We start from the raw sequence: 13,196 nt of genomic DNA on the forward strand, positions 1-13,196 counted from the left end.
TAACAAACAAATACATTTTCTGCCACTTATTTAATTGGCAGTGGCTCCTTAGCCGGTAACCGGTCAAATAGTCCCAGGGCTATTTAGCCGGTAAGGATTCTGTGTGGGGTAAATAGTAAGAAACTACGGCAACGGAGCCACTGCCTAAATAATAATAGTCATTAAATCCCTATTCACCTAATGTTAAAATCTATCAATTGGCAATAACACATCAAATTCCAATAAGATTGGTTGAATGGTTTAGAAAATCCCCTATTCACTCTATGTTAAATTATAGGTTACCGGCTAAATAGCCCGTGGGACTATTTGACCGGTTACCGGTTTAGGAGCCACTGCCTATTTAATTATCCTTATTTTCTTGCGCTAACTTTAAAAAACATATATACACTTGTGTATTTCATTACATGCGTGAAAATGATGGAAAATTGGTTACTATATGAATTCTTTTAACTGAACAAACTACAATTAGATTTATTTAATGTGACTTTTTCGCAGTTTTGTTGCGTTGGGAAAATTGCAGTACGATGACTAAAATAAAATAAATGTAGCGATCGAGGCATCTGTTTAGATTCCTCGTGTGTTGAATTATGTGGGCTAAATTGCACAGACTAAGTAATAATATGTATTATAAACTGCTTGCGCAGCACTATAAAATCTATGTTTATATGTTTTCCCGTTTTGGCTTTGAACAGCATAGTTTGGTTGCCTCGTAACACAAATGACATTTCGTCTAGCCAATGAACGCGAAGGAAACCCAACGGTTACATGCACTCCAACCAATGAGAATATAAAGAGGCGGGATTCCAGCTGGGCTAACGTACGCTCGTTAGTAGGAAGAAGAAGCCGATTCTGGAAGCCATTACGTTGCGCATATCAATTGAGTACAATTTTTTGCGTATAGTACGCACAAGTACTTCTCCAACATTGAGCTGAACGCGATGATGGTATCGGTCGCGAAAAAGAGAAAAATGAATTTCTCCGAGCGAGAGGTTGAAATTATTGTGGAGGAAATAGAGAAACAAAAGCACACGCTAGTTAACCACTTCAATGCTGGAGTCACCCACATGGCAAAGAACAACGCATGGTTGGAGATCCTCAAAAAGGTGAACGCTGTCACCACTTGTCCCAGAGAGTTGGCGGAGGTCAAGAAGAAGTGGTCCGATATGAAGACCGAGGTCCGGCGGAAAGTGGCCCAGGCAAGGGCTGCCATAGAAGGGACGTCCTCGGACTGCACCACGGTTCCTGTGCTCCTCACTTCCATGCAGCAGAGGATTTGTAATCTTCTCGGGGAAGCCACCATCATCAGCCTCCCTGCAGGAGACTCGGATGCTGAGATCACTCTGCCCGTCTCGGCGAGCGCCACCGCGACCGTCACACTCGCGGAGAGTGAGTTGAACTAAGTTGACATGAATGCTACACACTCCTCTGCACTCCTTTGGTGGGTTCCTCACCCTGAGGTCCGAATGTGGAGATCAGCGATGTGCCTCACAAACTCCTGTCACGTGATGTAGGCTCTTGTAAAGAATAGCGTGGCGATATTTTGGGTTATTTTTGATGGGATGAGAGTCACTTTAATAGCTTTATTATAAGAGCAAAGTTTGGCTTGTCGCTTTAAGGAAAAAATAAGTACATTTTGGGGATGTTTAGCAAAAAAATCTTATCTCCACTGGTCAAAGATTTTAATTACTAGCTCTAACTTTGTTGCAAATTTGCGGAAAGCAAATCACCAATTGCAATAATGATCACATTTATATTTTCAATTCAATTAAATGACCTCCAACTGTGAGACTTGATAGCTTTTATCCAGTAGGGGGCAGTCAACATTCACCTAGGCTTTAACCCTTTCGGGGACAAAGGACACTCAAGACCTTTAACCCCGTATAGCAACTTACGGCCTGGGGGCCAGATCTGGATCGCCATATCATTTTGTGCGGCCCGCAAAAATAAATCGTGGTGCCTTGATTGAGATTTTAATAATTCCTTCTTTGTGCTATTCTTATTTCATTTGTTGACTCACTGTCTCTCTGCATTTTAGCTCTTCCCGGTTCTGGACCCATCTGTGAGGAAGCAAAGACACTGAATGGTACGTTTATTTTTCCCTCGGATCATCATACAATTGGTTTGAAAAGAAAGGAGCAGGATTTGCTTTAACCTTGGACTTAAGCGTCATAGTATTGACATTGGAATCGGGTGAACGGTATAAAAATTACAATACAGTTAAAAAGGACCAAAAGTCATTGGACAAACTAAAACTAAAAGACGCCGAGCTTTTTGGTGAATTTTGGCTACGTGAGAGGCCAAAAATGGCCATTTCGAGCATTGCGCCGCATTTACTTTGCCTAAAACTAGCTTTTCTGCTCCTTTTTTTTCTCCCCCAGCAGAAACGGCTTATCACACCCTGGAGGACGGTGGCGTGGTGGAGTACTGCACCACGGTCACGGACTCCGCCCCCGCCGCGGTGGCGACCGTCGAGGCTCCCACGGAGGTGCTGGCGTCCTCCTCGTCGGCCTCGCCGCCCCCTCCTCAAGGCCACGCCAAACCTCAGGAGCTGAAGAGCCGCATCGCCCTCAACTCGGCTCGTCTCCTGCAGGAGCAGAGGGTCACCAACGTCCACGTCCGGCAGATCGCCCAGCACCTGGAAGGGCAGAATCAGCTGCTGCAGTTGATGCGTCACTCGCAGGAAGCCCAGGCCTTCGCGCAGGAACGACAAGCCCAGGCCTTGGAAGGAACTCAGGCGGCGTTGCTGGCGCTGGTGCAGATGCTCAGGCCGGCTCTGAAAGACTTACGCAAGTTCCTCCAGAGCGGGACGGAAGGGAGCAAGTTGAACAACGCCACGGCGGGAGTGACCGCCGACGGGACGCTAATCGAGGAGCAGAACCGGACCGCCACGCCGCCACCCGCTGCCCTGCACACAGAGGAGACGCACACAATTGACTCCTAATTCTAAGCGGCGTTAAGCCCCGCCTCCAACGCACAAATCAACACAGAGACTTTTGACGGATCCTTGAAAAAAACTTTCATACGTTGCCTTAGGAAGCTCCTGCGCATCTTTTTAGCTTTGCATTCATGCCATTTTTGGACTGTTTTTTTTTTTTTCAGTTTTTAGACGTTCGCCGGTTTCGAACAAGAATCGAGCCCGAAAAATCAAGTTGTGTAGAGATCAAATATATTAGTTTGTATGACTTCATTGCTGCTAATTAGAATGTCTGCTGTAAATGGTAAGCCTTGCTTGCGTTGTTTTAATACGATTTTCAAATAAACTAGGGGAATTCCAATTGGACAATGTCCTGGAATGTGATAAGAGATTCACATAAATCACTGAAAATGAATTAACAACTGCTTATAAAAGAGAGAACGACCATCAAATCCATACATTGCTCGCCTCTTTGCTCTTTTAATATACTATATCCAACCCTCTTAGTTAACATGAAGTGAAAACCAGCAAAACTTATTATAATAATCACGATATCGTGATGTTGTGATTACTTTGACATCCCTTGTTTATACATATACAAGACAAATGTACAAGTGTCTGGTCTCCAAACTTTTTTCAAAGATGACCTCGGATTTTTAAGGTTGGACACTTCAAAATATGTGCCTGTTTACTTTATTTCCACTTGTTTATTTTTACTTTATTCTCCTATTGCAATTTCCAATCTTTTCCTCGAGCTGTACTTTCGCTCGCGTAACTTTACCTTGACTTTACGGACGGTCCCTGAACTCCCCGTGTTGCGTTCAAGAACCTGCCGGGCCGGTAAAATTGGCTTCCACGACGGTGGGAGGGCGTCGTTACATTTGGTACCGAGAAACTATCACGGCAAGCAGCCGGTAGATCTCCTCAGCGGTGCCCACCTGAGAAGCAAAGGCCACCAGAACGGTGAGATTTAATCGACTCTTTTATTTATTTTTTCATTATTATTATTTTTATTTTCTTCCTAGTTTCATTCCAGGGATTTTGTGTTTGCGTGGCAGATGTTTGCAAGACATTCGTGTTTTTACGCCTCTGTAAAACTAAACGTGAAACAGCTGACAACAGTGAAGTCAATTGACGCAAAAAACAAACAAACAAAAAAACAACGTTATGTTGTGGTTGTTTTGCGTAAAGCCAAACCACCGTGGTGCATTCAAGATACATAAAAAACACAGTTGCGATTGAATACGTCCGCCTGATTTTATTATGCATTACTACAAGTGTATTTTCATTTCCAGGTCGGACTACCGAGATGAATAAACTGAAGGTTTAAACGTTCCAAACTCGGCTGTCAAGACTTTTCTCGTTCGGTTCCTGGTAACTTTGGAACGCCAGGAGCGAACTTCCCCTACCTGTGAACGATGTCTTTCTTGACGAAAAAGAAGAAGTTTAAGTTTCAAGTGAATTTCACATTAGAGGAGCTTACGGCTGTGCCTTTTGTCAACGGAGTGCTCTTCTGTAAAATCCGCCTGATTGATGGAGGGGACTTGGCCGTTTTGTCATCCAGGTATTGAACACACCTTGAAACACGCTTGCCAAACGCACCCAGGTAATGCCAATGTTGACTTTGCCCTCGTAGGCGTTCGAAGCACCTCTAAAGTGTTGGTTGTTCATTTCCCCCATTTTCTGCCGCAGTTAACCTTTAGTACACAGAGATCTTTCACCCTTCAGTTCCCTAGTAAACTTGGCTTTAGTCGGTGGTGTCAAACATGTGGCCCGTGGGCTGGTCTGCCACCCTCGATAGCCCCTATCCGGTCTGTTTTCCTTATCTCCCTCCACCAACACACCTGAATCAAATAATCTGGGTGCTGGATCAAGCTTCTGGACATCTTGCTGATTAGATTAGATTAGATTATAATGTATTTTGGGAAATTCCCTTGGTTGCAGTAGCAAGACAGTAGCAAGCACAGACACAGAAGACATTGTAGACCTAGGTAATGAGTTGATCATTTGATTTAGGGGTGCTAGAGGAGGGAGATTTGGAAAACAGACCGGATAGGGGCTCACCCCTGGACTAAACCGATATCTAGTAATGTTTACTTAAATAGTAGTACACTATTTTATCACTAAAGGTGACTCATATCTGACCTATTTTCGTCTGCGAGAGCCACCAGACGCGCTTAAACAGCTATATTTTTACATATGCAATATTTTTATAAAGTTATGTTTATTTTAGGGATAAACAAAGATGGGGAAGTAACTATTGTGTCCCTTTTTATGATGCAGTTATTCAGTCAACATCCAATATTTAAATGACATGTTTTTCAAAATTAATAGCTTTTTCAATAGGATTTATTCTGTTTACTTTTGGGGTTTAGTTTCTTTGTTTGAACATATTGTTCCTGAATGTTTGATTTTTTTGTAGTAACCTAAAATAATGAATTTGTAAGCAGTGGGTGGTAGTATTAATGCTAGTTATGTAATAGAGATTTGCTTGTTGCTACCTGCTATACAATAGCGTGATTGTGAAACGATAGCCAGGTTAAAAAAAAGGAAAAATGTGGCAGAACCTGTCCGACTATTCTTTATCTTTCTAACTTTGAGCCCCCACTGAACAGAAAAAAAAAACCTGATAGTTATTTGCACCAAAAGCACCCAAAAACATGAAAAAGATTCCACAAATTTTGCTTCTCTTTAGCAATAAGTAAGAAATATAAGACTTAACACATGTTAGCATGGAGCTGATCTATCATCATTTCTTATTTTCTTATATGAGCAGACATCTTTCAAGATTTCTATCTCAAACTATCCAAATTTAGATGAAGTAGGGATTAATTTTAGCGATGTACTAATATGATTTTACTTGGTGTAATATTAGCATGGAATTAAATAGAAACAGGTAGTTGACCATTTAGAGTGGAATGTTGAGCCAGAGTCAAAAAATAAATTTTTCCCCTTTTTTCTTGCTGTCTTTATCTGCATTTTTTTCATGAAATATTCACACTCATTAATAATGACAAAGGACAATAGTGATACGATTTTAAAGATGTTAAAGGGAGCTAAGGACAAAGTTCATTTGGATAGGGCGTTGTGCAAAATATCACCCCATTTTTCCTTTATTTGCTTTGTGTGGACTAAACTAACATCTGCAACCTAATTGTTGACCAATGCAATCTTTTGGGAGATAAACTCTTTCATTTTTCCTCAATTTGTTGTTCAATAATTCTACCCTGTCAATCATTTACAAGCATTTTAATGTATCTAATTTGCATCTTAATTTCCTCAAACATCCTGTTCAATTGGATGGAAATCAATAAAACTAGATTAGATTAGATATCTTTATTCATCCCGCATTTGGGAAATTTCATTGTCACAGTAGGGCGAGAATACAGACACAGAAAAAGACATTTTAGACATAAATAAATAGGTAATAAATAAGTTAATAAATAAATAAATATGTAAATAAATAAATGAATGGATAAATAAATATATAAATAAAAATATATAAATATATAAATATTTAAATAAATAAATATATAAATAAATAAATAGATATTTAAATAAATAGATATTCAAATATATAAATAAATACATATTTACATAAATAAATATATATATAAATAAATATTTAAATAAATAAGCGTGTTGCTGAAATATATATATGATGATGATAAAGGTGGTCATGTGACATGATAAACGCATCTGTAGGCTTTTTATTAAAAGATGAAATCCAAAAAAAGATGTTTCTCCAACATGAGCTATACTGGGAGAGATAACATCACATTTTTACCAAAAAGGGAGCATGCTAGTTTCCTATATGCGTGCGTGTTGTAGCATATGTAAACATTCTGGCCTCCTTAACATGAGTTTCCTGGTCATCTGGCTGTAGTTTTGAACATTGGGTGGGTTCTTCCTCCGCTACTCGTTCATGAGTTGCGTTTGGAAAGTCCGTTTTCCGCCCGAGGAGGGAGGCGTGCATTCCCAAGAGGCCTGACTTTGCGCCGCTAACTCCCAAATTCCAAAAAAATGATGAAAGTGACTTCTCGTTATCCGGAAAGAAATTTTAAAGAGACACGCGCCTCGGGTTCGGTAGCTTCCATCGGATTGATATCATCCTAAAATTGCTCAAATTGATCTTTTGATGTGTTTTCCCACAGGGAGGAGGTGCAGCACAACTGTGTCCGATGGGGGAAGAAATTCTCCTTTGTGTGTAAAATGAGCGCAAATGCCGATACTGGCGTGTTGGAAGCCTGCATCTGTAGGGTCTCTGTACGCAAGGTATGTTAAAAAACCCAAACGAGTTGCAGTTACGCTTAATTTTCTTGCATATAAGCCGTGTTTGTCGCAAAAAAAATGATGACTGAATTGAGGGTACGGCTTATATGCGCATAAATTATATTTGACATGCACGAAACTGCGAGGTGACAAAGACCAAACGCTATAACGCAAGTCGATGCGGCCGATACGGTCATTTATTTCAAAATAGAGAAAAGATAAGCAGATAAAACACACAAACAAAAAATATTTTTTGATGTGTATGAATGAAATTCAGGAAAAAAACGTATCTTCATAACATGTTTGTTTATCTTTGCAGGAGCTTAAAGGAGGAAAAAGCTATTCAAAGGTAATTGAGTTTCTCATGCTTCCTTGTAAAGACATGTTTATACAATATGCTAATCATAAAAGTCAGGTGACATGTTTTGAGAAAGTTATTATGTTGAGGTCGAGAGCATGTGAAACAAGTCGGGTAGACGGAAAACAATTGTTTACAATCAAGGGAAGGTCACGTCAATGTTGGTTGTTGGCAAATGTCTGTCAAGTTAAAAAAATACTGTACAAATAAAGAATTTACAATGAAAAGGGTAAAAAAAAATCGCATGGAAGTCTAAGTCGCATTTTTGGAATGGCAGTTTTTTATCTGATTATAAACCAAAAACAAACGTTAAAGTAACAGTAGTATAATAGCACACAATGGGCTAAATAGACATCTAATTAACATACTGTTTTTCAGCCTAAAAAAACAACATAACAGGCATTTGGTGGTCAGAAAGAGAGAAAAAAATCACTATTCTTATGTATAAGTCGCAGCCAAACTATAAAAAAGTGTGATTCATAGTCCTGAAAATACGGTAATCTATCAACCTAGATCATTCCATTTCAAGCTGTCTCAAAATGCTGAGTCTCTTGAAAACCTTGATGCAAAAGGGCGAAGGGGGACTTTCTTACACAAGCGGCGTTCTTCCCGCTTCCCCATTCGTGCCGTCAACGGTATCGAAAAGTACCCGGGGATACGGTTCAAAACGATCACCGGAAACACACTAAGAAATCCATGATTTTGTTCTTGGGACACGGGCGTCTTTTCGCTATTAAACCCGATTTTCTTCGCGTCCAGCTGGGTTTCGCGGATCTGAATATGGCCGAGTTCGCGGGCAGCGGTTCCAAAGTCCGCTGCTGCATCCTGGAGGGCTACGACACCAAAAATACTCGCCAAGACAACTCCATCCTCAAGGTGAGGCGTGCATAAGAAGGCATTTGCCTCAATTACCCGAGTCTTTTTTTTAATAGGTGACGATTGGGATGGCGCTCCTGTCCGGTGACCCGTGCTTTAAATTGTAAGTCTTTTTTTGGGTCCAAAAATCAATTCCATCTGGTAACCTCTGCGCTTTATTTCCAGGCCTCCCAGCACCGCCAAATCGGTCTCCGTCGGAGACGAGGATCCCAACCTGCAGCCGGACTGTAAGGGGGAAAGCACCGGCGTTCAAATACAACCACTCGGCACGATGACGGAGAGACCTCGTGTTTTTAAAGCCAGGCAGACGTCAGTACGTAGCTCAGGTAACTGCCCTGGAGGAAAAAAAAATGCCTCCGTGTTGCTATCTCCGAAGTGCGGAGGTTTTTCAAGAAAAGTGATTCGGTTTCACCTAAAATGTGACTTTTTCAAAATAAAATACAAGTTGGCATTCGACATTAAATGCACCATAATGACTTTTTTTAACCTTAAGAGTTTCTCAAGAAAAGTGATTGAGTTTGACCTAAAATGTGACCTTTTCAAAATAAAATACAAATTGCCACTCAACATTAAATGCATTTTAATGACTTTTTTTTAACCTAATACTTTCTCAAGAGAAATGATTGAGTTTGACCTAAAATGTGACCTTTTCAAAATAAAATACAAATTGGCACTCAACATTAAATGCACCATAATGACTTTTTTTAACTTACTTTTTCAAGAAAAGTGATTGAGTTGGACCTAAAATGTGACCTTTTCAAAATAAAATACAAGGTAGCACTCCACATTAGCTACACCATAATGACATGTTTTTTCCTTAATACTTTTTCAAGAAAAGTCGTTCGGTTTCACCTGAAATGTGACCTTTTCAAAATATAAAGCCATTTTTTTAATATGTCTGGACCACAGGGCTGCCGGACGAGGGTAGCAATGTCCCCAACCAAGACGAGATCTTTCACAGCGGTCATTTCCGCAACTCCAGTTTTGCCAGTCAACATAGCAAGATATCAGGTCAGACTACTTCCTTATTCTCTCATCATGACTTCCTTTTGTAGAGGCTACTGATGCTCTGATAAAACCTCTTCAAACGCTTCTTACCAGAGGGATTAGTACTTCTTTTTTTTTCTTCCTCTGCTTTTGATTTTTGAGAATGTGGATTTTCAAAGTGTTTTGGGGCTCCTAAAAATCAGATTAATGTGCTTTATAATGGCAAAATTTTGGACTGGAGCAAATTGCTTATTTCACATATTTATTATCTCTTGGGGAAACGTTAGGAAAGTTCTGAGAACATTTCTGGATACATTTATTTCATTTCACCCAATGTTCCTCACCTAGCGAGATGTTTGTTAATGGTCCAAGATGGTCTCCATCTCTATTTCCATCTCCATCTCCATCTCCAGGTTACAGCACAGGCCACTCCCGCTCCTCCAGCCTGACCGATCTCAGTCCCCACGGAAACGCTTCGTCCAGCAGCGTCCCTTCTTGCGGGTTCGCCCACCCGCGTTCCCCCAGCCCGACGCAACTCCATCAGCAAGGAACTCCCACTCGACCAGAGAGACCTCCTCTACCTTCCGTGGCCGCCATCATGTCCAGTAGATCGTCCAGGTGATCGATCGCTCATACCGTTCGTGCTCCTTTCGTAAACAAACCCAGATTCTTTGACTCCCGTGTGGAAACTAACATGCTTGAAATTCCTCGCCATTTTTTTTCCAGGTCTGGGGAGGGTTTTATATTGAATCTCAAAGATAAACATGTCACTTTATGGATGTAAGTTTCAGGGACTTCTACGCTAGCGACTCAACCCAAATACGTACTCTGGGGGAGCTGGAGCCTATCCCAGCAAACTATGGTCACACCCCAAATGCGTTGCCAGCCAATCACAGGGCACCAGGAGCCAGCCAATCCGAGTTAGGAACAATTTAGGGTACAATTAGATTAGATTAGTTTCAGTTAGATTAGATTAGGTTGGTTTAGGTTAGGTTAGGTTTAGGTTAGGTTAGTTTAGATTAGTTTGGATTAGATTAGTTTGGATTAGATTAGTTTGGATTAGATTAGTTTGGATTAGATTAGTTTGGATTAGATTAGTTTGGATTAGATTAGTTTGGATTAGGTTAGGTTAGATTAGTTTGGATTAGATTAGTTTGGATTAGATTAGTTTGGATTAGATTAGTTTGGATTAGATTAGTTTGGATTAGATTAGTTTGGATTAGATTAGTTTGGATTAGATTAGATCAAATCAGATTATATTATATTACATTAGATTATTTCATCCCGTTTTCGGGAAATTTCAATGGTTGCGGTAGCAAAACAGTAGCAAGCACAGACACAGAAGACATTGTAGACCTAGATAAAAAAAACTGGAGCCACAAATAGAAAGTCCACAAGGTAGGGACCTTCTGAAGACTGAGACTGGGGATGTTATGAAATTCAATAACATTGCAAAGTTTTGGGCATACATTAGGTGGTTTTATGTCAATTCTATTGTTTTTTTAAGGTATAAAAACTGTGTCTGTTCTACAGAAGGAAGAATGGCCTCCTGGAGAGGCAATCTAGCTGTTTGGACGACACCCGCCTCGATGCTGACGACATTGTGGAAAAAATTGTTCAAAGTCAGAATTTTTCAGACAACAGCAACAATGAAGGTTCGTGAAAAAAAAGCAACGTTGACATACGTCATATTTCTAAAGTTGTTGACATCATGCGTAGCCTTTGCAATTTGATTTGAATTCCTCCAGACAGCAACTTGCAGTTATTTGTCAGCAAAGACGGGACCACCACCCTTAGCGGGGCGCAGCTCACCAATAGGTACACTTGAGTATTTCTATTCCCCCGCTTTTTCCACTAGGTCTCACCAGAATTTCCCCACTTTGTGTTTTCGCAGAGTAACGCCCGGTGTCTTTGAAGCCGTGGTCATTGAGACGCATTGAAGCGTGAAGAATTCCGTCTTGAACCGCCTCAGGAATTTAGCCATCTGAACGCATGTGAATGGGCGTACAAGTAGGTTCGAACTTGCTAAATTTGAGTCCATCCCATTTTTAAGGAAGACTACAATGGTGAATTCCAAAAGTTTTTACACGATGGCCTGCATTGATGGTGATATGCATTCAATCGTTTACTGCCCCGTCTCTCCCGGTCCAAATGAATTGGACGTCAATGGCAGTCAATGGGTTCATGATGTTGAATGTTGTGAAACATTAGCAATAAGTTTTTTCTACTTAATTTTTATGTCAGATATAACTAACACACGTTTGAATTCTATCGTAAACGATATAAACATAGCATTCATTATATAGTTCTATAAAATTACTTTAAGTGGATCGGCCATTTTTTTCTGTTTTTTTTTTTTAATGACTTTTTAATTGACAAATCATTCGCCATTCATTTTTTATTTCTATTTGAGACATCATTTAGCGTAAGAAAGAACTAAATGAGTTTGTTTTTATTCTGTTCTCTACTTTTGCACACAAGACGACGACTTGAAATCTCGTGGGAAAAAAAGCACATTTCATTTTAAACGAAAAACACGTTTGTTTTTCCATAAAATTCATATGGCAGGCCATATGTAATAACACTGTACTGTATCTAAATACAAAATGACAAAGATGTGCTTACGACCTTCTGAAATATTGAATATCCTTCGCATAGTTGTGAGCAAAATCTTGAATTTATTTGCGAATATCAGATCAAATTTAAATTTCATTTGAATTTCTGCCATAATACATTAAAAACATTATAAATTAATGTTATGAGGATCTTTTATTTTTAACTATTACTCTTGGACAGTATGGGAAAGATTTATGCTACGCATTTTTAGCGGGTATTGCATGATTGCAATAACTTTCAATCAAAGAGGGATATATTAGCGCTACACTGGTATCCATGCTAGCCACAATGACTATTTTAGACCACTCAAATAAGGGCTCATGATAGGGATAAATCACCAACGTTGTGCCTTTTATCTAAAAACCACTCCTATTTTTTTGGATAGGACACTCACTTGAGTTTTTACTGGTTTTATCTAATAAGAAAAACCAAATTATGTATCATCAACTGTGTGTGTGAAGCCTGTTCTTGTCACAACGTGTACTAAGCTGCCATCAGAGCCAAAATGGACACTACAAAGCCTTCAATGTACCAAGACTGCCGGCATAAACAATGGACGCTCAGTCCAGTGGAAACGTTTGTGCTAGATGACACAATCATCACAGTCATAATCAATCACATGCATGCGGGTCATGCATATTCAACAACCCGCGTAACTCGGCCCGGTTCCGCATAATACGCACAAATTCAAGAGATCATGAATTGCCATTTTAGCCACTATTTGATTGTACTTCTATGAACATTCAAATGTTATATACCATTGAAATTGTGACTCTTTAACCACTCAGAGCTGCTGTATAACCAAAAAATAAGTCATATTTTTTAACCTAAGGTCACTTTAACCCTAAATAAATCCAGACCAGCGGGCTGGTCAATGTATTTGAACTGAAAGGCATTGTAAAGTGATATAAAAGTGTCAATGTTTGCATGAGGGAAATTGCGTGTTGTCGGAGGGATTCTTAACCTGTATGTTTTTCACTGTGTTTGACTGTGTGTATCCTGTAATATTGTTTGTACTTTTTCACAGCCTAATAATTTTTTGTAATTATTTTTAATTTGAGAGGGTGCTGGTGAAATGGGAAAGTAAATAATCTTGATGACAGAATACATAGATTGCTTTATGTTCATCTGTGACCCAAAAATGTTTGTCTAAATAAAATTCCACTGAATTAT

At 39.7% G+C, this 13,196-nt stretch overlaps 2 protein-coding genes and 1 long non-coding RNA gene across 7 annotated transcripts; 2 read left to right on the top strand and 1 right to left on the bottom strand.

Annotated features, from left to right (window-relative positions):
• Positions 1-364: 364 nt before the first annotated feature.
• LOC144090789 (uncharacterized) lies at positions 365-4,641 on the bottom strand. 4 transcript variants are annotated; one of them, XR_013305503.1, is made up of 5 exons: positions 4,398-4,506; positions 3,696-3,852; positions 2,787-2,905; positions 2,398-2,635; positions 365-2,057 (listed from the first exon to the last, which is right to left on the bottom strand). It is a non-coding gene; the product is annotated as an uncharacterized LOC144090789 (long non-coding RNA). The 4 variants fall into 4 exon arrangements; XR_013305502.1 differs by having other exon boundaries at positions 4,324-4,472; XR_013305504.1 differs by lacking the exon at positions 3,696-3,852 and having other exon boundaries at positions 4,398-4,641.
• naif1 (nuclear apoptosis inducing factor 1) lies at positions 812-3,384 on the top strand. 2 transcript variants are annotated; one of them, XM_077622582.1, is made up of 3 exons: positions 812-1,386; positions 2,036-2,083; positions 2,379-3,384. In XM_077622582.1, exons 1-3 carry the CDS (start codon positions 939-941, stop codon positions 2,939-2,941), a joined length of 1,059 nt encoding a protein of 352 aa, XP_077478708.1. In that variant the 5' UTR covers positions 812-938; the 3' UTR covers positions 2,942-3,384. The 2 variants fall into 2 exon arrangements, with proteins under 2 accessions (XP_077478708.1, XP_077478709.1); XM_077622583.1 differs by having other exon boundaries at positions 2,382-3,384.
• LOC144090785 (early estrogen-induced gene 1 protein-like) lies at positions 3,756-13,195 on the top strand. The gene is made up of 12 exons (XM_077622581.1): positions 3,756-3,877; positions 4,210-4,478; positions 7,069-7,189; positions 7,506-7,535; positions 8,304-8,420; positions 8,477-8,523; positions 8,586-8,746; positions 9,330-9,431; positions 9,821-10,025; positions 10,941-11,062; positions 11,156-11,225; positions 11,302-13,195. The coding sequence occupies exons 2-12, from the start codon at positions 4,333-4,335 to the stop codon at positions 11,345-11,347; spliced, it is 1,167 nt and encodes a 388-aa protein (XP_077478707.1). The 5' UTR covers positions 3,756-3,877; positions 4,210-4,332; the 3' UTR covers positions 11,348-13,195.
• Position 13,196: the final 1 nt, after the last annotated feature.

This window comes from Stigmatopora argus, chromosome 16 (assembly GCF_051989625.1).
Source record: "Stigmatopora argus isolate UIUO_Sarg chromosome 16, RoL_Sarg_1.0, whole genome shotgun sequence".
NCBI lineage: Eukaryota > Metazoa > Chordata > Actinopteri > Syngnathiformes > Syngnathidae > Stigmatopora > Stigmatopora argus.

Bases quoted from the DNA above. Each gene is read 5' to 3' on its own strand.
- naif1 (XM_077622582.1), top strand. From the start codon at position 939: ATGATGGTATCGGTCGCGAAAAAGAGAAAAATGAATTTCTCCGAGCGA. The intron at 1,387-2,035 runs GTGAGTTGAACT...TCTGCATTTTAG, and splicing joins GACCGTCACACTCGCGGAGA to CTCTTCCCGGTTCTGGACCC. The intron at 2,084-2,378 runs GTACGTTTATTT...TTTCTCCCCCAG, and splicing joins GGAAGCAAAGACACTGAATG to CAGAAACGGCTTATCACACC.
- LOC144090785 (XM_077622581.1), top strand. From the start codon at position 4,333: ATGTCTTTCTTGACGAAAAAGAAGAAGTTTAAGTTTCAAGTGAATTTC. The intron at 4,479-7,068 runs GTATTGAACACA...GTTTTCCCACAG, and splicing joins TTGGCCGTTTTGTCATCCAG to GGAGGAGGTGCAGCACAACT. The intron at 9,432-9,820 runs GTCAGACTACTT...CTCCATCTCCAG, and splicing joins TCAACATAGCAAGATATCAG to GTTACAGCACAGGCCACTCC.